The 27,527-nt window shown below is 44.2% G+C and overlaps 1 protein-coding gene across 7 annotated transcripts in view; it reads right to left on the bottom strand.

Annotated features, from left to right (window-relative positions):
• Positions 1-5,071: 5,071 nt before the first annotated feature.
• Positions 5,072-27,527, bottom strand: part of KCNH1 (potassium voltage-gated channel subfamily H member 1) — a 429,320-nt gene continuing 406,864 nt past the window's right edge. For 6 of the 7 annotated variants that reach the window (XM_053310371.1, XM_053310400.1, XM_053310383.1 and 3 more), the window contains 2 exons: positions 22,261-23,321; positions 5,072-7,626 (listed from right to left, as the gene is read on the bottom strand). In XM_053310371.1, coding sequence (XP_053166346.1) covers positions 22,482-23,321 — 840 coding nt within the window. In that variant the 3' untranslated portion in view covers positions 5,072-7,626; positions 22,261-22,481. Of the gene's footprint in view, positions 7,627-22,260; positions 23,322-27,527 lie in introns of those variants that run through there. The other variant, XM_053310445.1, reaches the window with a different exon arrangement.

Genomic DNA, 27,527 nt, shown 5'->3' with positions numbered 1-27,527 from the left:
GGAGCTAGGTGGTCTTCTGCTTGAGACACCCTCCATTAGTAAGTGTGCAGTTCAATGCAATGGGATGTGGTGTTGGCCACTAGCTTGGATGGCTTTAAAAGGCACTTAGGCAAATTCATGGGGGACAGGTCTATCAATGGCTACTAGTCCTGATGACTAGGACTACCTCCAGAGGCAGAATGCCTCCGAAAACCAGTTGCAGGGGAGCAACAGCAGGAGAGAGGGCATGCCTCATCTCTTGCCTGTGGGCTTCCCAGAGGCATCTGGTGGGCCACTGTGTAAAACAGGATGCTGGATTAGATAGGTCTTGGGCCTGATCCAGCATGGCTGAGCTTATGTATTTATGTATTATTGCTCACTTTTTCTTATCAATGGGATTTCTTATGTCTAGAATGTTTAGCAGAAATAAGCTGCATATATTTATAGAAGTGAATATTGTGAAGTAATTGCAATATTTTTGTCAACATGCTTATCCAGCTGTTAGACTATGCAATCAGAAAATACTATAAAGATGTTATCTTTTTGAAAAACAGTGGCTGACATGAGGAAAAATTACTCAAAGTAAACCCATTGAATTTAAAAGGCATTGCCTAACTTGGTCTTTGAATTTCAATGGGGTTACTTTGAGCAATTTTCCTCATGTCAATCAACCATATTATTTAATTATTTGGGTAGACAAGTAGTGGTTGGTGTATTTTTAAAAAGATCAAAACATGGTGTAAACCGTTGCTGAATAATTGTCCCTTAACTTTAAATATACTTGGGTAAAATGTAAATCCTGTACAAAATGAATTTAGTCAGTCTGCATTTGCAAAGTTTACAATTTTAAAAGGTATAATCTGCTTCCTCACCACCCCCTGTGGTACTATGGCTGTTCTCTGTCGGAAGGGCACCCACACGCATCCCTTCCACCCACCCCCAAGATTTGGTGCCTGAGGGGGCTGCCCTGGTCCACCTAGTGCTCAAGCCAACCCTGCTTGCAATGAAATAGGAAGGAGGAGAAAGTATTGTTATTTATATACTACTTTTCAGTTAAAAAGTTCTCAAAGCAGTTTACACAGGAAAAAAAGAATACTATAAGACGGTTGCCTGTCCCCAAAGGGCTCACAATCTAATAAGAATCACAAGGTAGATACCAGCAACAGCCACAGGAGGGATGCTGTGCTGGGATTGACTAGGTCCCATTGTTCTCCCCCTGCTAAATATCAAGAGAAGCACCTCTTTGAAAGCTGCCTCTTTGCAAATCAGCAGGGGAATTAGGCAGGATTGGCTGACCAGTCTTTGCCCAGAAGGCCCATCCACATTCTCATGGGCTTCTTCCTCCATGAACAAATAATTGGTAGGGATTCATTCATAATGGATACTTACTTTGACTTTCCCCATCCATACGGGAGGCAGCTTCTATCCAAACAGTCAGCATATCAAGGGAGAGAGGTATGAGTACATAGAAATTCCCTAAACTCTCCAATAAGCCTGATGCAGACCTGATACAGGGATCCTCAACTTCTAGGGCGCATGTGGTCCCTCCCGTCTCACACACCCTGACTGAGATGGGTGTACGAGGGAGGCACTCTGACTGACATCATATTGGATCATTTTTCTTCAGCCATATTTATTACCATCAGCAGCACCTCAAACTTGGTGGGAGGCAGCAAGCTAAAGCAGGAATTAGCAGTTGGATCTCTGTCCTCTCAACAAAACATCTTTCCTTGCTATTTCCAGTGTACGGTGGTGTACATGCCGTGCAGCAGGCAGGAGAGTAGCTAGGGGAGAGGAGGCCCGTGTTCATCCCTCTTTCTAGTGGCCCCTCAGAGTGAGGGAGATAATGAAAAAAATAGGGGTAGAGCTAGGGGGCCCTGAGGAACTGGGGGGGCCCCGTGAACCTTAAACCCATCTGCTCAATTATAGCTACACCTCTGGCAGCCAGCTGCACACCCAAATGGGATGTGAGCTCACTACTTGCATGTTACCACTCCGTCTGTGCTTCTAGCAAAGGCAAAGGAAGCTACGTGCCAATGGCATTCTGCATCATCGCTGCTGCACCTGGATCCCCTTGGGATTTCTGGAAGCCTTGCTCAGCAGTGTTGTTTTTATTTATTTTATTTTATTTACTATTGCATTTATATACTGCCTAGTATAAAAATCTCTAGACGGTTTACAGAATTAAAACATACAATATAACACATTTAAAATTCATAAAAAGATAAAAATCATAGATAAAAATACATTAAAAACAGCTTAAAATTTTAAAATACAATCTCAGTTGAAGGCATGGGAAAACAGGGGCGTCTTCAGGGTCCTCTTGAAAGCAAACAGAGAAGGAGATGCTCTCATTTCAGCAGGGAGCACGATGCAAAGCCCTGGGGCAGCCACAGAAAAGGCCCGGTTCTGAGTTGCTACCAAACGAGATTGCGGCACCCATAGTCGGACCTCTCCAGATGATCTTAATAGGCAACAGGGTTCACGACAGAGAAGGCGCTCTCTTAAATACCCTGGACCTAAGCCATTAAGGGTCTTATAGGTAATATCTAGCACTTTGTATTTTGTTCGGAAACCATACCTTGTTGGTATGGAGGTTCTTGTGCCTTCACTGGAGTAGTGAGTAACACGCAGTCAGCAGAGTTTGCATCCTGCTTGGTTGCCTGGCTGTCTGCACGGTATGCAAGCCAGTGGATCTGGCACCTATCTACTCTCTTCCCATGCAAGCCAATGAAGGGATATTCCACTGAGAGGATGAGATGGATGGTATGGACCTTTTACCACCTTTGTTTGGCTGGAGTTGTATTGTCTTCACTACCCCAGCAGCAGATGGCATAATTTCCATTAACTATTTTGAAGAGTTTCGCCCATCTGTTTGAAGGCATGGTGGAATAAATCACACTTGAGTCGGGTGGCTGAGGCAAAAGTGTGCAAATCACTATATCTAGTGGATTTAAGCCCCAAAAGCTAAATGCAAGCCAAGAATTTGACAACTTGATAAGATTCCTCCCAGACCTGCCTTCAGGCAGCTCACTTCCTTCCGGTTACCTACTCAGATTTTTTACCAAAACATCATTGTTCCTATTCTTCATTTGTTTTGAGCATAGTCTGAATTATTCTGTGTGCTGGTGTGGATGTGGAGAATACCCAGTGGTGGCCATAGCAACAGAATCTATCTATCTATCTATCTATCTATCTATCTATCTATCTATCTATCTATCTATCTATCTAATTTGTATACCACCCCAAACTTTCGTCTCTGGGCGGTTTATAATAACATAAAACCAGTTAAAAACATATACAAAAACTTTAAAACAATTTAACAATTTAAAAATAACCAGAGATTAAAACCCAAAAATATTAGGAAACTCAGAAAGCTTGGGTGAAAAGATGGGTTTTCAGGTGTTTTTTGAAAATTGCCAGAGATGGGGAGGATCATATCTCAGCAGGGAGAGCATTCCACAATCTCGGGGCAGCAGCCGAGAAGGCCTGTCTCTGTGTAGCCACCAAACGGGTTGGCGGCAACTAGAGACAGACCTCCTCAAGTGACCTCAATGGGCGCTGGGGCTCATAGCGGAGAAGACGCTCTCTTAAATACCCAGGGCCTAAGCCGTTTAGAGCTTTGAAAGTTATAACTAGCACTTTGTATTTTGTCCGGAAACCTATTGGCAGCCAGTGTAACTCCATCAGTAAAGGAGTAACATGGTCTCTCCGAGATGACCCAGAGACCAACCTGGCTGCCGCATTCTGAACCAACTGAAGTTTCCGGACTACATACAAAGGCAGCCCCACGTCGAGCACATTACAAGTCAAGTCTGGAGGTTACCAACAGATGTACCACTGTTTTGAGGTCGTTGATCTCGAGAAACGGGCACAGCTGGCATATCAGCTGGAGCTGATAGAAAGCACCCTTGGCCACCACCTCAACCTGAGAAACCAGGGAGAGACGTTGATCCAGAAGTACTCCCAGACTGCGAACCTGTTCCTTTTGGGTAAGTGTGACCCCGTCTAGAACAGGCAGATCAAAACCGTCTCTAGAGTTCCGACCCCGCACAATAAGTACCTCCATCTTATCTGGATTCAGCTTCAGTTTATTCTTGCAGGTTATTCTCGCAGTGCAGGACTAATGCCAATGGCTTCAAGTCCCATGCTGCCATAGAACTTGGGGTCATCCCATGAAACTGAAGGCTGGAGATTTTAGGGCCAAGAAAAGGAAGTACTTTTTTCACTCAGTGCATAATCTATGGAATTCTCTGCCACGGGATGTGTTGATGGCCACTAGCTTGGATGATTTTAAAAGGGGCTTTGACAAATTCGCAGAGGACAGGTCTATCAATGGCTACTAGGGAAGCAACAGCAACAGAAAGGGCATGCCCTCCCCTCTTGCCTGTGGGCTTCTCAGAGGTAACTGGTGGGCCACTGTTCGAAACAGGATGCTGTACTGGATGGGCCTTGGGCCTGATCCAGCAGGGCTGTTTTATGTTCTTAAGCCTGGGTGCCTGGACCCCCGAGGAATGTAGCTTCCCACAATCATGGCTACTGGGACTCTCCTGTGGCAGCATCCTTGGGTATAATGGGTGCTGGCACAAGTTCTCTCCATTGTTGCTGCTATCCTTGCCAACAAAGTGTGAATGGGCAAAGGGAAGTGGGGAGCTATTACCAAAGCTGGTGCCAAGGCCATTATGAGCCAAGCCTGGACTTTGGAGAGATTTGGGCTCTGGTTATAAAAGGGCTACCAAAAGACATCCACAGGGCTCTGTGGTCGCCAGGAGCCGACAGCGACTCGACGGCACACTTTACCTTTACTTTATAAAAGGGCTGGGAATTCCTAACCAGGAGAAGATTTCTGAATGTTCCAGTTCTGAAATGTGGTGCTACTGCAACATAAATCAGAGAGATCACATTAGAAATAGGTTACCTAAAAGAGAATGCTCAAAGTGATGATGGTGGGACAATCAGCTGAAATTCTCTCAAGAATCCAGTGACAATGAGCAAAAATAAACCCAGGCATCCCTCTGAAAAGGTGCTTCAAAATTGCAGTAATTTCTCCAAACAGAAAAGCATCCACAACAGACGCAAGACATTGTAATGTATAAAATAGTTTATTACTATAATAAATAAAATTAAATTTTGTCTTTACAAATAGGATTTGTGCTTATTTAAAAATGTCAATAAAGGAGTATTTATTCATGTCAGTGACTGCAACTTTATCGCAACATTCCAAAACAGGAGAAATACACTCTCTCTACTGGCAGCTACTTGGCTGACCACAAAAATAGTATCTACTCATTCATTTTGTTTTATTCATGCTCAATAAGACAAAGTGACAAATGCAAAGAAATAATCAAAAGGAGACTGTATTTGGTGAATTCTGGAAAGGATGAAAACAGGTGGAGTACATTTTTAAAGGGCCAGAATGGCTGCATTACTGTATATCAACAAAGTGTCCATGCAGTGGTGGCAGCTGAATAGTTTTCAACATGTTTCAGATGGGAAAGTAATTGGAGTGTATGAAGGTACAATAATATAACACATTCATTATGAAAAGTCATATTACTTCATATAGCAGTTCATCCTGATACAAGATTATTGAAACTTTCTATCTATTATTCAAATGATTCCTTTCGAAACAATTAGTAGTCATCGATTGAGTAGGGATAAGACCCATGGGGGGTGGGGGTATCCTTTTGCTTTGAAAATTCATCCCTAAAGATCCTCCAACATTTGGCGTTATAAGCCCAGTTAGAATAACATTGTGGGATTTCCCACACAATGCTACGACATGTAGGGGGTCATGTGAAAACAGATTGCAGCAGCAAGGAAGCACACCACTTTGGTCAAGGGGTAAGAAAACGAAAAAGAAAGTCTTCAAACAATGCACAAAACACTTTTAACAGTAGGAGGTGTCAACAGGGGCATAGCTAGGGGAGAGGGGGTCTGTGTTCACCCCTATCCCCAGTGGCCCCTCGGAGGGAGGGCGATAATGAAGAAAATAGGGGTGGAGCTGGGGGGCCCCGGGTTCTTAGAACCCATCCACTCAATTATAGCTACACTCTTGGGTGTCAATTCCCTAATATACAAAAGTGTTTTTGACAATGACAATGAAGTGTCTTTGTTCGGTGAAGTGGGAAAGGGCTACAGCAAAACTAGTCAGAAGGCAATATGTGGAGAAATAAATTTAATTACTTACAAATGATTTCCATTAGACTTAAGAAATCTAATCAAAGTGCGTTATATCTCGAGGCAATACCGTAGTAAGTACTATGCAGAACATGATAAAGGGGGCCCACAACAACATCAGAGTTTCAATTCTATCGCTTATGGAAAGGGTCTTAAGGCTAAATTGTTAAAATATCTTATTGCAGGAAGCTATATTTTTACTTCGCTTGAATCAGTCGTTGCCACTACAATGTGGCTCGGAAAAAGTCAGATCAAAGATACTGTAATGACAGCATTGCTTACATAACTCACATTATATTTCTGGAACTGTCCCAGTGAGGATCACTGTCTTTGAAATGCTTATTATTACTTCAAAGTGCAGATGATTGCTTATTGCCTCTCTGGCCCTTGGAGGTTGCTTTCCCTTACTGACTTCCCCTGTGCGGAAGTCAAGAGGTCAGCAGCCACCGTGGCAAAAGTGCAGTTATGCTAAGATGGGAAAGAAGAAACAGCACTGGCGGGGGGTATCTAGAAACAACAGCACCCAAAGAGGTTCTGCTTTATGTGAAGGGCAGCATAATAAACACCTTAGGGTGACTTGTGATAGCAGTGAGAAACCAAGCTGCCCTAGTGAATATCTGTTTACAGATCAACACTGCTCTATAGAAATACAGTGATTTTTAAGAAATTATATATTTAAAAATCTTGTCATTCCTCCTTAGGACAGCATACAAAGTTCTCCCACCACCACCTTTTTATCCTTGGTACTAGATAAACCTTTTATCCACCTTTTGATCCCAAGGTACAGTTGGGATCCATGCTGCATGCTTAGTAACATGTCCACATATATATCTCCCCCTGCGCACAGATCGTTGTCCTTGCCTTATAAGGCTACGCTTGTGTTCCTCAATGATTAAATATGAATCACATCCTTATTTAGGTTGAATGATTTAGAACACGTCTCTGTGATGTTTGCGTATGGTTTCTGACTTTCTCAATACTTGTTAGGCTATATCCCAGCTGCACAATTACAACTCAGTCAAAATCTACTGTAGAAATATTAGCAATAACAAAGAAATGAAACACAACAATCCACTGAGATGAACACAAACCTCATACTGAACTGGACCAGCACAACAAATTTTTCCACTGGGGGAAGGCGCCTGTTAACTTTTTGATACCTTGTTTGCAAAGTGATGGATATGCTGTTAATTGTCCGATACACCAGTTACAAACTGAACTAATACATACACGTGTCATGTAGCTGTATACTCATGTACACACATTAATCAATATAAAAATAAAAAATCAAATATTTGAAATGGTTCCATGCCAAACTCTACACTGAGTCAAAACAAGGAGACAAAAAATCACCAGGGATGTTCACAGCAAATAGCTCTTTCGATTCATTACAGTGAAGTACTGTAGGAGTAGAACATCACCTTCGTAGCTGTTAAACTGGATGTTCTCTGGAAAATCAGGACAGCGCTGTAAATGAAATTTAAAGCAAGAAGGGTGTTTTTAATATTGCATGTGTAATCTCAAACAGAAATATAGTATTTGAAGACACAGTGGGGCTTTTAAAATCATGTGATTCCAAGAAGAATTTATCTTTTTAAATGACTTGCTTTTTAATGCCTCCTATTTTAAACAAAATTAAATTTAGCTCATCTGAAAACCTCCACAAGCATTTTGATGCTGATTCACCACTTTACAGTAAACATTGACAATTGAGTGTTTCCCCCCCTAAGATTATTTCATACACTGGGGGAATGCATTACCTCATACCACGATGGGGTCAGTGTTCTTCAGTATTTACTGTTAAATGGTTGGTGAACTTGGTAGATTTCTTTTATACACTTCTTTTCCAAGGATATATTTATACCTGGAAAGCTTTGCTGAGGTTTTCCTATTCCCTCTCCTCTTTTTCCTGAATTGAAATTCAACAGCAAACATGTCTCTTGCCAATATCTTCCTTTGTGGGCACCTTAATATATCCCATCATGAAAAGCTGCTTCCTGGTTTTGCAAATAGATTAATTATGGGTATTTTAAAGGGCAAACAGTACCAGAAAGCAGACAACCAAAAAAGATCCCAGAAAGCAGCTAGCAAACCCCAAATGGCCCAAATGTAGACAACTTGTGTCCTGTCAAACCAAATACAGCCCACAAGCTATGCATGGCGGCCTATAAGAGAGCTCAGTAAACTTCCTCCTTTTGCTGCCTGCCTGGGATTTCAAAATCAGGATGGGGTGGGAGAGTTATAAGTACCTGAAAGGCCATACTGCATAGCTGTAGATTGCATTTGACTTGGTGGATCACAGGTTCTGCAGGTTGTGCCTTAAGGGCAATGACATTCAAAGCAGGACCCAAGAGTATAAGGTGTCACTATAAACCTGTGGTAAACAACATGTACTTCTTTAAGTGTCTGGAAGAAAATAGGAATTGCAGTGGGGGTTTTTCCTACCATGCACAACAGAAAGAAAAGTGATGAAATGCTACAAGCTCTGAAGTCCATTTCTCATGGCCTCACAGGCCTGCTCAACTTTGGCCCCCCAGCTGTTTTTGGACTACAACTCCCATAATCCCCAGCCACAGTGGCCAATAGCCAGGGATTATGGGAGTTGTAGGCCAACATCTGTAGGAGGGCCAAAGTTGAGCAGGCCTGCCCTACAAGCTGTCATTTGGGACCCAACCACGGCTAAAGCATTAATGCAGAAACAGTCACTCATGGACACTTGTATGTTTCTAGCATCTCTTCCAGGTACAGTTGTTTCACATAAGGGGCTTGGAGGGAGATATAGGACCAAGGGGGCAGGAATGTCTCCCACCTTCCAGTCGGGATCCCTTTTTAGGGAGAGATGTTTTAAGCTACATGAGATGGAGCAGGAAGACTTTTTCCTATTAGCTACAGGCATACTCAGATGTGCACTTCACACATTCACCAAATGCATGGAGCGGGGAGGCCTACTGGCCATGTCTCCAATGTCCATGCACCCGTTTGGTAATATTCATAACATCTGTGCTTTCAGGAAGCCATGAAAGGAGAACCTGCATGTCTTCAGCTGAACATGTGTAGATTCCTCCATGAGATCAGGAACACTGTCTGATCAGGGTTCCTTCATGCATGCAGGAGCCTGCATGAGAAGGAGTCCCTCTCCGACATTCCACCCACTACACAGAGGTCAGGATTGGCACTCTGATGTCAGGGGCATGGCCGACTAGCTAGTGCTCTCTTAGTCTCCTTACACATGCTTCAATGAACACAGGGAAGGAACACCCAAATAGGGCCCTTGTAGCAGAGCCCACATGCAACATAGTACTTGGCATTCCCTGACTAAAGTATTAGGTATTCCCTGACAAAAACAGTTGCATTACTTTACCCTGAGCCACTCTATATAAAACGGGTCACTTTTAGGACCAGTGTGGCCTGTTCAGCCTTGAAAAGACACTGAGATTTCAAGCTCTGCTCTTCTTCCTGATTGTCCAGCTTTGCCTTCTATTAATGCAGACCTACACAACCAGTGACCCATCACAATATACCAGCCATGTATTGTGTCTTGTCGACTGCTGGATGACACCCACCCCTCTTTTTGCAGTCCCAGGGAAGAAGCCAACACAGCAAGGTGACTGAGCACTTGGGCAGGCCATGATGTGTGACTGGTAGACTACGATTAGCTTGGTGGGTCGCAGGTTTTGTGCAGGTCTCCATTAATGCTAACCAGCTTGGTCCAGCTTGCAAGCTAGAATCTGTCTTCCAGACTTGAGATGGAAGCATCAACTTCACGGAGCTAAAAACAGACAGAATACATTCTGTGGGTCCTTGGCTGCAATCCTGAATACAATGGCTAACAGCAGCAAGCCGTGCAACCAAGGAGGAGGCAGGCTCACTGGTTCTGTGACACTTACCAGCCCACCGATGCTCCTAGCAAAGGCAGGGTGCTCCATGTGAGTGATGCTGTGCATCATCACAGCTGTGCCTGACTCCCATTGGGAATGATGGGAGTCAGATCGAGCTGTGAAGACTCACAGTATCACTCACACAGAGTGCCCTGACTTCGCTAGGAGCGTTGGTGGTCTGGTAAGTTCCATGGAAACAGTGAGCCCACATTCTTCTTGGATGTGCGATTCTCTGTGTGTAATTTTAGCCTCCTACTAGAGAGCAAATCCCATCAAATGCAGTGGGACATCATTCCAAGTAGGTATGCATAGGACTGCACAGTTTTGATGATACTCATGATACCAGACCTTACAGGCTAGCACAGCTCCAAACCACATTTGCTCAAACAAAGGGATAATTTTTACTTCAATTCAAGAATGGTGTGAATGCATATTATAGCAAATAAACTCAAAGTACCTTCTGCTACAGTAACTAGGGCTTATTCTGTCCTTTGCATACAGCTAGCAGAATGGGAAATCAGATCTCAATATCATATAAGGATGAGGTAGCAGTTGTGCACTTCTTACATGCAGAAGGTTCCAGGTTCCCTCCCTGGCATCTCCAAGACAGGACTGGGAGAGACTCCTGCCTGTAACCTTGGAGAAGCCACTCTCAGTCTGTGTAGACAATACAGAGCTAGAAGGACCAATGGTCTGACTCAGTATAAGGCAGCTTCCTATGCTCCTGTGCCTTTATTTTACCAGTAGTATAGACTCTCTGAATGTATAGAAGGATTATTTCAGAGGAAGTATCTTCCCTCACCCCAAGTCCTGCTATGCTGCCTCATCATGGCGGTGTGTGTGTGTGTGTGTGTGTGTGTGTTCCTGGGTGGGATGAGCAAAGTACACTGGGAGAATCACCCAAGGCATGAAGGTCATCCCAGCTACCCAGCAAAAGCAAGCAGGCACCTATATTGGACTACAGCAATATAGGAAGGACAGTCACTTTAGTGACAATGACAAAGGCATCATTTCATATTGCACGGAGAAGGCAATGGTAAACTACTCCTGTATTTTACCAAGAAAACAACATGGATAGGCAAGATAGGATGATGGTTGATGTAGTGCCGGATGATGGGTCCCTCAGGTTGGATGGTACTCAACATGTTACTGAGGAAGAGCTGAGGATCTCTCAGAGTACTGATGGTGTTTATAACATGGTTAGGCTAAAGCCTTTTGGACGTCTGGCTGCTGATGTTGCCATGCGGGAAAAGAAAATCCGAAGCTGAAAAGACAGAATTACAATGAGAATGTGGAACATAAGAAGCATGAATATGGGAAAGCTTGACACAGTGAAAGATGGAATGAATCGACTACAGATTGACATCTTGGGTATCAGCGAGTTAAAATGGACTGGAATTGGACACTTTCAGTCAGAAAATCATACCGTTGTGACGGTAATCATACTTAGAACATGAAAAAACAAAGAAGGAACTGTGTTGCTTTCATAGTCAGGAAGGATATAGCAATGACAGGACTTGAGTACAATGCGGAGAGTGACTGACTAGTTTTTCAAGTCCATGCCCCAATGACTGATGCAGAAGAAGAGCAAGTTGATGAGATTTATGTTCAAGTTCAGTCTGAAATTGACAGAACATGCAAGCAAGATGTGATGCTGGTGGTTGGAGACTGGAATGCCAAAGTTGGAAATGGTAAGGAGGAATACACATTCGGACTGTATTGCCTAGGAAACAGAAATGAAGCAGAACTACTTATTAGTTTCTGCCAAGTCAATGATCTCTTCATTGCTAACACATTCTTCAACCAACCAATGTGGCACCTATACACATGGACATCACCAGATGGAGTATACAGAAATCAAATTGATTACGTTGTTCATGCAAGGAGGTGGAAGAACTTAGTTATATCAGCAAAGACACAGCTGGGGGCCAATTGTGGAACAGATCATGAACTGCTCATGTGCAAGTTCCAAGTCAAGCTAAGGCGGAAAAACAAAACTATCCAGCTTCCACGATATGATCTTGAGAATGTACCCATCATTTTCAAGGACAACATCAGGAACTGCTTTGAAGTTCTGAACCTCATTGATAGGGAACTGGAGGAACTGTGCAATGAAATCAAAGAAGTTGTTAAGGACGAATGTGAAAAGAGACTCCCAAAGACCAAGAAACAGAAGAAAGCAAAATGGATGTCAGAACAGACAGTGGACATTGTCAAGAAGAGGAGAGAAGCCAAAGTCAAGAAAGATAAAGTCCTCAGGAAGGAGCTTAATAGGGAATTTCAGAAAGCTGTTAGAAGAGACAAGGAGCAGTACTACAATGACATCTGTAAAGACCTTGAAGATGGAAATAGACAAGGAAGGAAATTTTTCCAAAAGATCACTGAACTCAGAAGGAGATTTCAAACTCGAATTGGTATGATAAGGAATGCCAAAGGACAGATAGTAACTGATTCAGAGAAGATCAAACAGAAGTGGAAGAAGTATACTGAAAATCTATACAGCAGGGATGTCAACATCCAAGATACTCTAGAAGATATTCCTTACTTGCAAAAACCCTATGGTACAGGAAGATGAAGTTAGATCAGTGCTCCGGTCATTACCAACTCGGAAGGCTACAGGAATTGATGGAATAGCTACAGAAATATGGCAGGCAACAGAAGAAGAATCAGTCAAGGTTCTAAACAAACTATGCCAGCAAATTTGGAGAACGACACAGTGGCCAACAGATTGGAAAAGGTCAGTCTACATACCCATACTAAAAAAAGGAGACTTAACAGATTGTGTAAACCATCACACAATATCCTTAATTCACATGCTAGCAAAATAATCCTCAGGATCATCCAATGAAGATTAGAGTCCTACGTGGAAAGGAAATGTATGTTTAAGCTGGTTTCAGAAAAGTCTGAGGAACAAGATCCATTATTGCTGATGCACACTGGATAATTGAGAATGCCATAGAAAACCAAAAAGAACTAAGTATGTGCTTTATTGACTACAGAAAAGCCTTCAATTGCATCAGCCATGTCAAGTTGTGGAACATCCTTAGGAAAACAGACATCCCAGGATATCTCATTGTTCTCATGAGAAACCAATACACAGGACAGGAAGCCACAGTCCAGATGGAACATGGTGAAACAGACTGGTTCTACATCGGCAAAGGAGTAAGACCAGGCTGTGTACTTTCTCCTTGTTTATTCAACTTATATGCTGAACATAACAACATAAGAACAGCCTTGCTGGATCAGGCCCAAGGCCCATCTAGTCCAGCATCCTGTTTCACACAGTGGCCCACCTGATGCCTCTGGAAGACTACAGGCAGGAGTTGAGGGCATACCCTCTCTCCTGCTGTTACTCCCCTGCAACTGGTACTAAGAGGCATCCTGCCTTTGAGGCTGGAGGTGGCCTATAGCCCTCCGACTAGCAGCCATTGATAGACCTCTCCTCCATGAAGTTATCCAAAACCCTCTTAAAGCCATCCAGGTTGTTGGCTGTCACCACATCTTGTGGCAGAGAATTCCACAAGTTGATTATGTGTTGTGTGAAAAAGTACCTCCATTTGCTGGTCCTAAATTTCTTGGCAATCAATTTCATGAGATGACCCCTGGTTCTAGTGTTATATGAGAGGGAGAAGAATTTCTCTCTATTCACTTTCTCCACACCATGCATGATTTTATAGACCTCTATCATGTCTCCCCGCAGTAGTCTTTTTTCCAAACTAAATAGCCTCAGATTTTGTAGCCTTGCCTCATAAGAAAGGTGCTCTAGGCCCCTGATCATCTTGGTTGCCCTCTTCTGCAACATATAGTGAGAGGAGCTGAATTGGGAGAAGATGAGCATGGTTTTAAAGTTGGAGAAAGAAACATCAATAACCTGCACTATGCTGATGACACTACTCTGATAGCTGAGAATGTGGATGATCTGCAAGCTCTAGTAATGAAAGTCAAGGAGCACAGTGAAAAGAACTCTATGGATACGAAAGCTGAACTGTGAAGAATGCAGGATAGAAAAAGTATTGACGCATTTGAACTTTGTTGCTGGAGAAGACTTGTGAGGATACCTTGGACAGCCAGGAAAACAAACAAATGGATCATAGAACAAATCAATCCAGAATTTTCACTCGAGGCACAAATGATCAGGCTCAAACTATCGCAATCGAGACATATTATGCAAAAACCCTGCTCCTTTGCGAAGTCCACAATGCTGGGTTGTGGTTGAAGGAAAGAGAAGAAGACAACCAGCAGCAAGGTGGATGGATTCAATTACGACAGCAATGAAAGCACCACTGAGAGACCTTAAAGGCCAAGTTGAAGACAGATCATCCTCAAGAGAATCTATCTATGTCGTCGCTAAGAGTCAATACCGACTTGATGGCATTTAATCAATCAATCAATCTTTCCAAACAGTTTAGAAGGTCCATTCACACTCTGCACTCTACCCCACAAAGGCTTGTTGATCTGTCTACCAGGCAGAAAAAGGACAAAGACATGCACAAAAAATGCTGTTGTCTTGAATTATGAATGCCGTCCATTAGCTCAAGTGAAGGGAACAAAAGGAAAACTCCCCAATCTTAGACTGAAGACTTTAGAGGAACCTTTGGAATCCTCAGTGCTGATCTATGAACTGGCCACGGCTCAGCCATTAATAAAACCATGGGCTCTTGCACCCCCAAGATCATGCTATCAAGCCCTGGCCCTGTGCTGAGACACTCTTTAACCACCACTCCACTCTCCAGAGACACCGTTGCTCTGCAGAGACAAATGCTGTCCTCGAGGCGAGATCCTCCTCATGACTGAGAACCCTCCATGTACAGAGTCATGAGAAGTATCTTGAGTTAGAGGACTTGATTTGGGGTTATTAAAAATATATGTAACTTAGCAGGTTTGGCACTACAACATGTACTAGAACCATTTGCTTGCATTTCAGTACTTGGATCAGTACATTGCTCAACATTGTCCCACCCCAAGCCATAACTCCCATAAGCCCCAGCCATAGTGGCCAATAACCAGGGATTATGGGAGCTGTAGATCAACTTCTGCAAGAGGGCCGAAGCTGAGCAGGCCAAACTTGGATCCTCAGCAACTGCAGTGTGAGTGGAGGGCACTTCCATTATTACAAGGGTGGACAGAGCTCAAGGGATCCTCTTTCCTGCTGCTGCTGCTGCACTCCTCATGCCCCTTATGACATCCTGTTCCAGAGGGCACCACAGCCCTCAAGAGCAGATGGGGCGGCAGGTGCGGGGTGTGGCAGGGGGAAGTGGGAAAGACCTATTAGATGAAAAAAATAGAAGTGAGGCTTCAAACCATAGACTTTAGCACACACACAGCACATTGCCAGAGGTGCTCTTATCCCTGGACCTCCAGGTCAAAGTTCAGGGCCTCCACACCCCCTGCCCCCCCAAATCCTCTTTAGACTATAGCAGGTGGTGCAGTCACCTTGCTGTGCCACTGCCTAGCACGGCACTGGGTGGCCAAGTGACTGTGACCTGTGCCAAGCACAATCTCTGCTTTAGAGACAGAGAGGGGAGAGGGGCAATAAATATGTGGGAATAACATATGGGAATATCTTAAGTGGCGTGTTGAAATGTTTCTGCTAATGCGTATTTGCATAAATATACCTGTTTTATATTCTTACTTTCTTGTGAGTTCAGTTGCTGTTTGTGGCCTCAAGAACCCACGTGTTAAAAATACTGTGTGTGTCACAGGGTGTGTGTGTGTGTGTGTGTGTGTGTGTGTGTGTGTGTGTGTGTGTGTGTGTGTGTGTGTGTGTGTGTAGGGGGATGATGGTTAACTTGTGGGAGGAGGGGGGGTGCTTCAAAGACCTTTAGGTCCAGGCTCCAAAATTGCCTAGGTGCACCTCTGAACCTTGCTATATGCAGATGCAGGAAGTCTAAGCATCAAGCAAAGAAAAAGAGTTCCTTAGAGAAAGCTTTCTGAATACACCTTTGGTACACCTAATGGCGCAGCAGGGAAGTAACTTGCCAGGGGGGCAAGAGGTTGCTGGTTCGAATCCCCACTGGTATGTTTCCCAGACTATGGGAAACACCTATATCGGGCAGCAGCGATATAGGAAGGTGCTGAAAGGCATCATCTCATACTGCCTGGAAGATGGCAGTGGTAAATCCCTCCTGTATTCTACCAAAGAAAACCACATGGCTCTGCGGTCACCAGGAGTGGACACAGACTCGATGGCACAACTGTTCCTTTACCTTTACCTTTACATAACATCAGAGGAATTCACCTAGGCTTTCACCCAACTGAAGAATCCTAGCTGATTAATCACGAGACTTTTTACTGATTAATGGCTTCGTTGAATCTGCATAGCTTTCAAGTAAATAAATAATTGTTTTGAAGAAAACAATTTTAGATGATGTCAGTGGTGGCGGGTGAAGGCTGGGGCAGTGGCAGAGGGGAAGGCAGAGTATACATTTAACACCAAACTGGCGCACACACCCTGTGTGGGAGGGAAGGGGGAATGGTTTTTCTAAGGGAGAACCTGACATCTACGTCTTTTGCAGGTTCTTGCGTTCAAAATAATTATTTTGGGCTGGGATCCAAAGACTTCCTTGCACAAGCAGAAGGCACCACCAGTTGCATATGGGGAGACCCTCGGCTGTTCTTGCTTCCTCCCCTCCAGCTGCAGACGCCCACATCACAGCCCAAGCCATTCTGAAGGGGCTCTGGGAGAGTGCAAGGGGCTGCCACAAGACAGACTGGGTGGAAAAGCCTCCTTGGGTGAGTGGAACTCTGCTTGTGCTTCTCAAGATCCAAACCACTCAGACAAGGGAGGCAATCTGATCTCTGTTTCTTCTGGGGCATCTTCAAGATTGAGTTAAAGGTTTTAAACCAATCCATCTAATTGATGAATCAACTAAACACTGCAGCCCTACAACATGAGACTCCGTGCAAGCTATAAGCAGCACATAAAATACATGAAGCAAAAACGGCGGTGGTTTCGGTGCGAGAGTCCGTGATTGCTTTTGTGTTGAAGACATTAGTCTTAAGGAACTAACATCTTCCAAAGCTACTTCCCGGGACTGCAGCAGAGTCACTAACTGCCGGGCTTTAGATGCTGCATATTCTTGTAATCACTTTCTATTTTTGTCCCTAATAATTATAAAGATGAGAGCGAAAGCTCTCCCTGCAGCCCTGTGGCTTAACAGCAATCAAAACCTCAACCAGAGATCACGGCTGGGATTCAAAGAGGCCCTTTGGGTGACCAGGGTTCTTTTAAACTTAGCAGGGCATCTTGCTGTTATTCTCCAGAAACACCTCTCCATGCTGCACTGGAGGGTGTTTGTGAAGTTGTCCGGTCAGAAGAAGAGAGCTGGTTTTGTGGTAAAGTAAGGTAAAGTGTGCAGTCGAGTCGGTTTCGACTCCTGGCTACTACAGAGCCCTGTGGTTTTCTTTGGTAGAATACATCTCCTGCGCAGTATAAGATGATGCCTTTCAGCATCTTCTATATCGCTGCTGCCTGATATAGGTATACCAGCAGGGATTCAAACCATCAACCTCTTGCTTGATAGTCAAGCATTTCCCTGCTGAGCCATTAGGTGGCTGGATTTGTGGTAGCAAACATGAATTGTATCCTTTGCTAAGCAGGGTCTGCCTTGGTTTGCTTTTGAATGGGTGAATACATGTGAACACCGTCTGCTGTAGGATATTCCCCTTAGGGGATGGGGCTGTAGCTCAGTGGAAGAGCATCTGCATGGTTGCATGTAGGAGGTCCCAGGTTCACTCCCTGGCAGCATCTCCAGGTAGGGCTGGGAAAGACTCTTGCCTGTAACCTTGGAGAGCTGCTGCCAGTCAGTGTAGATAATACTGAGCTAGATGGACCAATGGTCTGACTCGATATAAGGCAGCCTCCTAAGTTCCTGTGGTATTGGAGGCAGCATGGTGAGCTGCTACTTCTGGAAGGAGAGGAATGCTGTGTGTGCATAGCTAGGCACGTAGTTCTCAGAATCAGGTGTACATCCTGAACATGAACATATAGGCTGCTGCTTTTTATTGAATCAGCCCAGGATTGTCTACATTGCTTGCCAGTGGGGATTACACTGGGATTTCAGATGGGAATCATTCCCAGCCCTAACTGGAGATGTTGGGGATTTGACCTGGAACCTTTAGCATACAAGGCACAAACTCTTCCCACTGAGCTATCCCTGCTGCCCTAGCCACTTTGCTGGAAAGAAATCTTCATGGCCAAAAGGTAAATGAGGGACAGGCCTTTCTACTAAACAAGCCCAAACTGCCTAGCCGGGCTGGCTTAAGGCAGGGGCCAAAGTGGCACCAGTCAGGGGTGGTTAGTTTAGGGGCGCCGTGCTGTTGTGGTCCCTTTGGGGGAGGGCACCAAGGCAAAATTGGCCAAGGGCACCACAACCCCCTGAGCCTGCACTCCTGCCTAGTGGGCAGCTAATTTGGACTCGGTGCTTTGCAGCATTCTTTTCATATGACAATGCAGCCGGAATCCAGTGGTGCTACTCTCCATTGGTAAGGTTCAGATGTAATTGTGGCTGCTTACAGACAACAGTTTGCAAAGCAGAAGCCAGCCTTGGAATCCCCATTCTCTGTCCCCCTGCTCTTCTCCTCCAGCTGAATTGCTCTCCCTCCTTCTCTGTCTTAATCATGGTTCAGGACGAGGCTGCACAACTTTGGCCAACCGGTTGTTGTTGGACCACACCTCCCACCATCTCTGATTACTGGCCATTGTGGCTGAGGTTCCTGGGAGTTGTAGTCCAACAGTAGCTGGAGGGCCAGAATTGTGCAGCCCTAGTTTAGGGTTAACAGTGGCAAATCCTGCCCAGGGTTCCACTCTAAACCTGGATTTGAAACCCACATTTGGACAGAGTTAAACTTCTGTTATGAGGGAGCCAGGTTAGCATAAACTAGTGGACCAACTGCAAAGGGGAAAGATAATTAAAACAAATGGAGGATGAAAAGAGGATGTGCTAGAGGGCAGAGAAAGGGAAAACGCATGTTCCTCAGGTTGGCTCCTCGCTTTAAACTGCAGTTTTCCAGGAGACAGCTTGGTGTTGCTGGCTGTAGAAACCAGAAGAAAGAGTTCTTCTTTCTTCTGGATTCTTCTGGCATGCAAGATCAAGGCAGTCAAAAGCTGGCCTGGATTAAGGAATGGAGTAACTAAAAACGCCACATTGGCCAGGTCACACTAGGTCAGCATCAGTAAACGGAAGCTGTGGCTAGATTGCTAGAAAACCGGGAGTCTGAAATTCAAGTCCCACCTCTAGACTTCTTGAGAGGCCTCGGGCAAATCAATATCCCCCAGCCTTCACACACACACACACACACACACACACACACACACACACACACACTCCAGGCTAGCCACTCCTAACCTGCAGCCCTTTCTCATGATCGGTGAGAAAGGGCTTGAGGGAGAGCGGGGAGGAAGGCTGCTTACACTTCCCTCCCTGCAGACAACCAAGCAGGTCATCCTCAGGGCGCCTCCCATGTGCCTACATGGGCAGCCCTGCTCGGAGCTGCACAAAGCAGGACAGAAGGATCCTGGGCCGGAACTTGTTGTTCCGGCCTCCGGGCATCCCACAATGGAATTCTGGGCATTCCACATTGGGGATTCCCCCCTCAGACAGGCACTCTATGTGCCCGTCTCTGTGTCTCCTTGGGCTGAATTCAGCCCGAGGAGACACATGATACCCGGTAGTTGGGGTAAGGGTGCGAGTGCACCCTTCGCCTTGGCTAACAACCAGGTTTGTTAAAAGGGTCAGGCAGGCGGGGAGCGGAGGGATCCCGTCGCTTCTCGCCACCAGCCTAACCCTGCCTCAGCTGCCCCAGGCAGGGTTAGGCTGGTTGTGAGAACAGCCTCCTTCTGTGTGATGGCCCTCCCCCTGCTGGAAGCTGGAAGGGTGGGACTCTAAAGTAACTTCAGAAGTAGACTTTACAAGACTGCATAGCTAAGGCTCTCCCTTGGCATTGCTCCAAGTGCATTGCTATGGTAAGTGCACACTTCGCTCCACACTTGGTGCTGTACTTGGATTTTAGGAAATATTGCTAGTATGTACACGCAATTTTTAGACTGTTGCTTGTGGTCTGGATATTTGGGAGAGATACATTTGATTAGGTTAGAGTTTTTCTTTTATGCATGATGATTCAGGGTGGAAAAAAATCTTAGCTCTGAATCAGAACATGGGTTCCCACCAGCGCTTAAGCAAAACAGATTAGAAGAGTGTTTTTTTCTCTCCAGGGAATTTCTAACCTCTCCATCTGCAAGACGGGAATAATAGCCTGCCACCTATAGGCTTGCAAAAGTCAGTCAGAAAAGAAGTGTAAAGCACTTTTTACATTAAGGCTATTGTATGCACAGCACACTTTCTTGGGAACAGGCCCCACAGTGAGATTTACTTCTGAGTACACATGCATTTTAAAACATACTGAGAAATGATAAATAATAATAACGGCAACAATGAAAGATTTCTTTTTTTAAAAAAACACCAGTGGATGAGTAACTGTGGTGACAAAGATAATTCCTTCTAATGAGAGTTGCAAATGCCACAGCTTATAAGAGAGGATAGGGACAATACCACAATATATTTCCATGAGGTACTAGGGGTATTCCAATGAGACATGACATTGGAATGATTCATCTGCCATAATGCATCACTGGCTTTAATGCGTACATATTTCAACATCTTTGGTGTTTCTATTGTTTAAACATAACGCAAAGGCAAAGTGAATAGTTTAAACAGTATCATGAACTCAAAATATGAATATTTGTTTGGGGGCGCAACTAATGCAGGTGTCTATGGAAGGCCTCTGTTTTTAAGAGTTCTAATATTATGGACAACTTAAAAGGCTCTGCCTAGTAGGTTTGGATTTATCTCCAGTTAGGGACTACCAACAAAACTGATTTTGCCCCCCTTCTCTAGTGGTAGTAAATAATGCCACCTATGCATTGTATGTTACATTAAATACTGCACACTTTGATAAGAAATTCCATAAGCTTTGACTCGCCTACTAGTCACCCCATTGTCACTATGGTGTGAAAACGAACTGTAGCATGATCTATACATTATTGAGACAAGGAGGGGTAAGGAGGTGGGTTTGTGAGGCAATTGCATTCCATCTGAGGAGATCTTTAGGCAGCTGATCTTGCAACGTAAAGAAATGTCCACCACATTCCAAAGATCCCACAGAGGCCCAGATCAAATACTTGCCTGGCCTGTCAATAGTCTTTTTGGGGTGGAAGTCCAGAAATCCACCCACCGCTCTACACAGCAGGTGATATCTTACACAAGGGATCTGCATATAGGGTTGTTTGTTGAACGCCTGAAAACCAAGTTCTGATTATGATAGCCCTTCAAATATCTAAAGGGCTGACGCATAGAAGATGGAGAAGATTTATTTTCTGCTGCTCCTGAAGACTGATCTAGAATCAACAGGTTGAAATTCTTACAGTACGGGAACTGTAAGAATGGTTTGACAATAAGGACTGTTTGAAAATGGAACCACTGATGGTCTCTCTTGTGCTAGAAATATTCAAACAGAGGCTGTACTGCCATCTGTCAAGAATGCTCTACCAAATTCCTGCAATGAGCAGGGGGTTGGCCAAGAAGACCTCCAAAATGTTTGGACTTCAAACATTCTATGGTTCCACAGGCCATTTCAGACATTACGTGGTATATGCATACAGGTGCCTGTGCACATGCACATGTTTTTGTGTGAATGACTGCACGTGTGTTCATTTAAAAAGCAAATCTGGGTACACTTGCAGGGTACAGATAGTAAGTACGTTGCTGTACTGCGCTGTACATAATGTGTGAATAACTGTACACACATACAGATCTGTATGTGTGTATTGTTATTCACACATTATGTACAGCACAGTATAGTACATACAGATCTGTATGTGTGCACACAGATTGCACGTGCATTGAACATAACATGTAAATGGGGCTTGTGACTCACACAATTCTTCCTCTTCAAAAGAAGCGGGGGGGGGGGCCTGCACAAACTGGGCCTTTGCTTTGATGGCCTTATAAAAGAAGGCTGTGTGTCAGGTGTTGCCTTATGCACATCGGAGGGAAGGGCATTTGCCTGCAGCTGTCCAATGTAAAAAGACTCCATAGCCCAAGCAAGTATATGAACTGAGCCTCACATCTGGGTTTCAGCTTTCTTGGAATATTCTTAAAAACAGTCATCTGGAGTGGAAAAGAATGTGCTAACGAAGTAGTAGGAAAAACATTATAAACTGTACCCTTGCTGTCAAAACGACTTCAGAGTCAGCTGCCATCTTGACATGAGGTTCCAATTCCTGTTACTGTACCATTTAGAGAGGGGGGGCATGCTTATTGGGCTTAGCCCCTCAATGGTGTTCATCAAGAAAAGATTACATGTTTTGTTTAAAAAATGTTACGTGGTGGTGTTGGATTGTGTTTGTGGGGATATTCGGTTTAATTTCCATTCTAAAGAAACCCTTCAGCTTGCTCCAAAAATGTCTTTTTCTGATTCTGGAGATTGGGGTCTTGATATTTCATACAACTCCTGCGGTGACTGGGAGCTTCTTCTAGAGGCTAATATCCTTAGTATCTCAGCAAGCTGCTTTTCTATATTGGTCATTTTTGTGTTCAAAGCTTTGATGTCCTCCTTCAGTTCATGTTTCACTTCCAGCATCGTTGCCTGAAGAGTCTGTTCAGGGATAGGGTAGAAAGAATGTTTGACTTCTGCTAGGACGGGACTTCGGTCCTGAGGACTCCTCGTCTCCCCGACATTGTCCAAGCGCAGGTCGCTCTTTGTGATGCCGCTGTCACAGGAGTCTGTCTTCTTCAGGGTGGCCTCTCCTGCGGCTTTCGTTCGCTCCGGCAGCGTTTCCATGGATTCGGCCTTGGACACCTTGTTCCAGTCTTCTCCTTTCGCACAGGCGTCTTTAAATTTTGCCCATCCTTTCCGCTTGGGAAGGTCCCCTGCCACTTTCCCCCCTGCATAGTCTGAGGCAGGGGCTTGGAGTCTGGCATTGTCGGACACTCCAGATGTCGAAGCAGACTGATAGGCAATCGGCGTAGCAGGGCTCTCCCTGACAGTAACAATGCTGGCTTTGACAACTGTACGTGAAGCATGGTCTCCCAGAATGTTGCCTTTTTCCACATCTAGGTCATCTCTGCCTCTTTCTGCTGCTAACCGGGCCTCCTTCTGCTGCCTGAATCTTTGAAAAAGCCGACGGACGGGGTGGTCAGGTGGCAGGACTAAAGGCGCCTCATTCTTCCTTTTCATCCTCTCCTCTTCTTCTCGTTTGACATCACTGATCTTCCGGAATACAATCTGCAGAGAAGAAACATCGTACTAAGGGTTAGTGGGTTACAAAACCAGAGTGCGAAAGAGTACCTCTTTCTGTTATCTGAAGTAAAATCCAAATTTGTACTCAGTAGTTGATGATACAGCTCACAGTGATAACTCAGGTGTTTGGTTCATAGCAGATTTTCCTGTTACTCTTAAGTATCAAACATCGTGCATATGGAGAATACTGGATACAATCCTCAACACAATATTTCAGTATAATAAAGCAAGAGATGAAGGCATGGTATTCAAAGGCATCTCTTCTGCTCCTTTTTCAGTTTTATAACGTCCTTTCTGAGGTGTGATGAGCAGAACTGTGCACCAAATGTGGCTGCTGCTGCAGCATAAATTTACATAATGGCATTATATTAGCAATGTTAGTTTCAGTCCTCTTCCTAATGACCCCTATTGTGGAAGTTACCTTTTTCACAGATGCCACAAACTGTGTCAGCATTTTCATTAAGATATTCACCACAACCCCAAGATCCCTTTCCTGGTTAGTCACCAATAGCTCAGACTCCAACAATCTATATAGGTAGTTGAGGTTTTTGGCTCATCATGTGTCACTTTACATTCATTCATTCATTTATTATATTTTTATACCACCTGATATGTACAAAATTTAAACAATATTTAAATAATATACAAAATTTAAATATAAAATTTAAACAATATTTTGTACCACAAAGGCGGTACAAAATTTAAAACAATATAAAAAAGTTTGGTTTTTTAAAAAAAGATTAAAAATCCACAAAACATTTATTTATTTTTTATTTATTTTTGCATTTTTATACCGCCTTTCGTTAAAATATAGCCCCAAGGCGGTTTACAAAAGTTAAAAACATACAATAAAAACAACATGCTAAGAGTATAAAAACATATAAAAACAGGCATAAAACAATACAAGAAATAACATAATAAAAACAATCCAATAAAGCAAGTGAAAACAAATTATCAAAAATTATATTATTTACACTGAACCACATTTGCCATGTTGTGGTTCACTCATTCACTGTGGTTCACTCATCCATTATGGAGATACCCTTTTGGAGCTACTCAAAATTCATTTTGGCTTTCACCACTCTGCATAGTTTGATGTCATCTGCAAATATGGACACTTTGCTGCTTACTGAAATTTCTCGGTCATTTATGAACAAACTGAAAGGTACTGGGGCCAGTACAAAATGAAGTCAAACCATCTGGATCTAGGCCAATATTATCTACTCTGACTGGCAGCGGCCCTCTTGGGACTCTGGCACAGGTCCGTCCTATTGCCTGCTCCCTACTCCTTTGCTGCAAATGCCAAGGATTGATCTGGGGACCTACCTCATACCAAACATGGGCTCCGTCACTGGCTTGTGGCCCCTCCCTACGGCGCAGCCTTCTTGCTCACCTCCCTGATTTTAATAGGGATCGAACTGGGCACTTAAGACTCTGCAAATGACATCTCCAGCCAATCAGCCATCAGGAGAGCCAGGGCGCTTTCCAGATTGCACGCTACCACAGCGTCAGGACGTATCCCTTCAGTGTCCTTCTGTACTGCCTGTGTCTTGACATCGCAGTCCCTGCTCTGTAAGCAAGGTGCCATTCACATTTCCGATGCCTTCTTTGGGGTTTTATTGCTGTGTTACAGCCCTAGAATGTTACATCTGTGTTGCAAAAAAATAGCCGTATTTGCCCATTGTAGGAGGCAACGGATTTCAATTGCAGTTTTAAATTGACAACACAAAATGCCGCAGTTCACACCACTTTTTGCAGTGTAAAGCTCGCTGTCTGGAAACCACCCAGGACATGTTCATTTTATTTTCTCAAAATCAGTGCTAGGGCTGTGGTGAGATATGACAATGTATACATTTAAACACACACACAAATCTGCTTACTACCAGCCTCCCCAGCCTGCTTCTTCAAAGATAAATAAATAAATAAATCTCAGAAGGCTCTTGGATGGCAGCCAGGCTTCTAGCAGGACTGTACACTTCCTGGATGAGAGCAGGTTGGGGGCTTTACTTGGCTTGGGGCCCACTTTCCATCTCTACTAAAAGGCTTGCAATGAGCAAGGAAAGGGGGCAGGCAGATGGTGTAGAATGCAAGCAGTGGTTTTTAAAAAATGAGTTGCAATGCTGTGCTACTCATTTTGAAAACTACAAGAAAGCGTCCTTGATTTGCATTTGAATAGACACAATGGAAACATGAGATCTAGTTCTTATGTAACCAACACTAGGATATTCCAAAGATCCATATGGAATTAGGCAAAAATCCCTGTTTGTTGTAATAAACGGATGTTGTTGCATTGCTTGCTGCTGTGTACTATTTGGAGAATTTGAAATGTTAAGAAAGTTGCATTCTCTATACAGAGAAGGGAGAGGTTCCATAAAATCTTTTGCTGCTTACTAACAGCAAGTGTCTCTCCCCATTTTTGAGAGTGCGCCTGGACTTCCAGAAAAAGCTGTGTGTGAGATAAACAAGTAGTTCTATGAAGAATAATAGAGCCTACTTTCTACTTCTTTTAAGTAGAAATGGTCTCTTACCTAGAATCCCTTCATTTGATGTAAATTTGCTTTGTGCTCAACTGTCAACACAAGAGTTATGAAGGGGTGTTACCCATACTTTGAGTAGCCATCAACTTCAACCAGCATGGAAGATCAGCAAAACAACAACAAAAACCACCCAGATTGGGGTCCCCTAGAACCTGTGCTGTGAATTTGTTTTGTATCTGACTGTAAACACAAGAGTTACAAAGGAGTGTTGCTTATGGGTTGAGTGGCCACCATTTCGAACCCATGATGGATCTGCCAACCCGCCTCCCGGCCCCCCAGCAAACAAACACACCCTGTAAGGGTCTTCTATGACTCCCTTCTCATGTGCTGAGAATTTGGTTTGTATCTGTCAATGCAAAAGTTATTCAAGGGACACACACACACACAACACACACACACATTGAATGAGAGAGGCATGGTAATCTCATAAGGTGCCTTCCCTTTGGACAGTAGGTTAAAAACCCCTTCCTTCCTACAAACAAGGGATGTTTTTCCCAAGAGGTGTGTTCCCCTCCCCCCTTCCCATGAAAGTTCAGCAACATCAACAGTGAGATGAATGGGTTTTTGGGGGGTGGGGTGGGGTTCTGTTCTGTTTTTAGAAAGGGGAGGGAAAGAAGCCATCCCACTTTCCCTTCTTACTCTTCCTTGGGGAAAAGGAGGAGTGGTTTCTCTCCTACAGGTAGGCCTCTTGCAGGGAGCACAGGGGCACTTGCCAGCCAGGATGGTGGCTCTTACTTCTGGAAGTATGTGAATGAATTTATGGAACCATGTGTATGCAGTTTGTTTGTTTGTTTATTGATTGATTGTTAAATTTATATACCGCCTTTCATTAAAACAATTCCAAGGTGGTTTACAGCAAAATTTAAAAACAAGATTGTAAAAAAGACACAATTAAAATATTAAGCTAAACATATAAAACAAATCTGATTAAAAATTTAAAACACAAGCATAAAAGCAATACAGAGTACAAAGAGCAGCAGCAGAGACAATCAAATAAAAGCCTGGGTAAAAAGCCAAGATTTAACATGCTTTCTAAAAACTGTGATGGAGACCGAGGAGTGAATATCCACCGGGAGAGCATTCCAGAGTCTGTGGGCAACAACAGAGAAGGCCCTGTCCCGCTTGCACAACAACTGAGCTTCCCTCATTGTCGGCACCTGGAGCAGAGCCCCTTCAGATGACCTCATCAAGCAGGCAGCAACCCTTGGGAGCAGGCGGTCCCTCAGGTATCTCGGGCTCAAACCATTAAGGGCTTTAAAGGTCAAAACCAGCACTTTGAATTGTACCCGGAAACAAACTGGTAGCCAGTGCAGCTCTTTCAAAACGGGTGTGATGTGTTCCCACCAGGCAGCTCCAGATAAAACCCTAGCTGCCGCATTTTGCACTAGCTGCAGTTTCCAGATATTCTTCAAGGGCAGCCCCACGTAGAGTAATCCAGCTGTGACGTGACTAAGGCATGGGTAAGTGTGGCCTGATCTGCCTTCTCGAGAAAGGGACGCAGCTGGCGCACTAGCCGAAGCCGTGCAAAGGCACCCCTGGCCACCGCCTCCACCTGAGCTTCCAAAAGCAGAGCCAGGTCCAGTAATACTCCCAAGCTGCGTACTTGCTCTTTCAAGGGGAGTGCAACCCCATCCAGAACCGGTAAAATCTCCTC

This window comes from Hemicordylus capensis, chromosome 1 (assembly GCF_027244095.1).
Source record: "Hemicordylus capensis ecotype Gifberg chromosome 1, rHemCap1.1.pri, whole genome shotgun sequence".
Classification (NCBI taxonomy): Eukaryota; Metazoa; Chordata; class Lepidosauria; order Squamata; family Cordylidae; genus Hemicordylus; species Hemicordylus capensis.
Note: the sequence above shows the minus strand (reverse complement) of the source record. Positions and strands in the feature narration are given on the sequence as shown.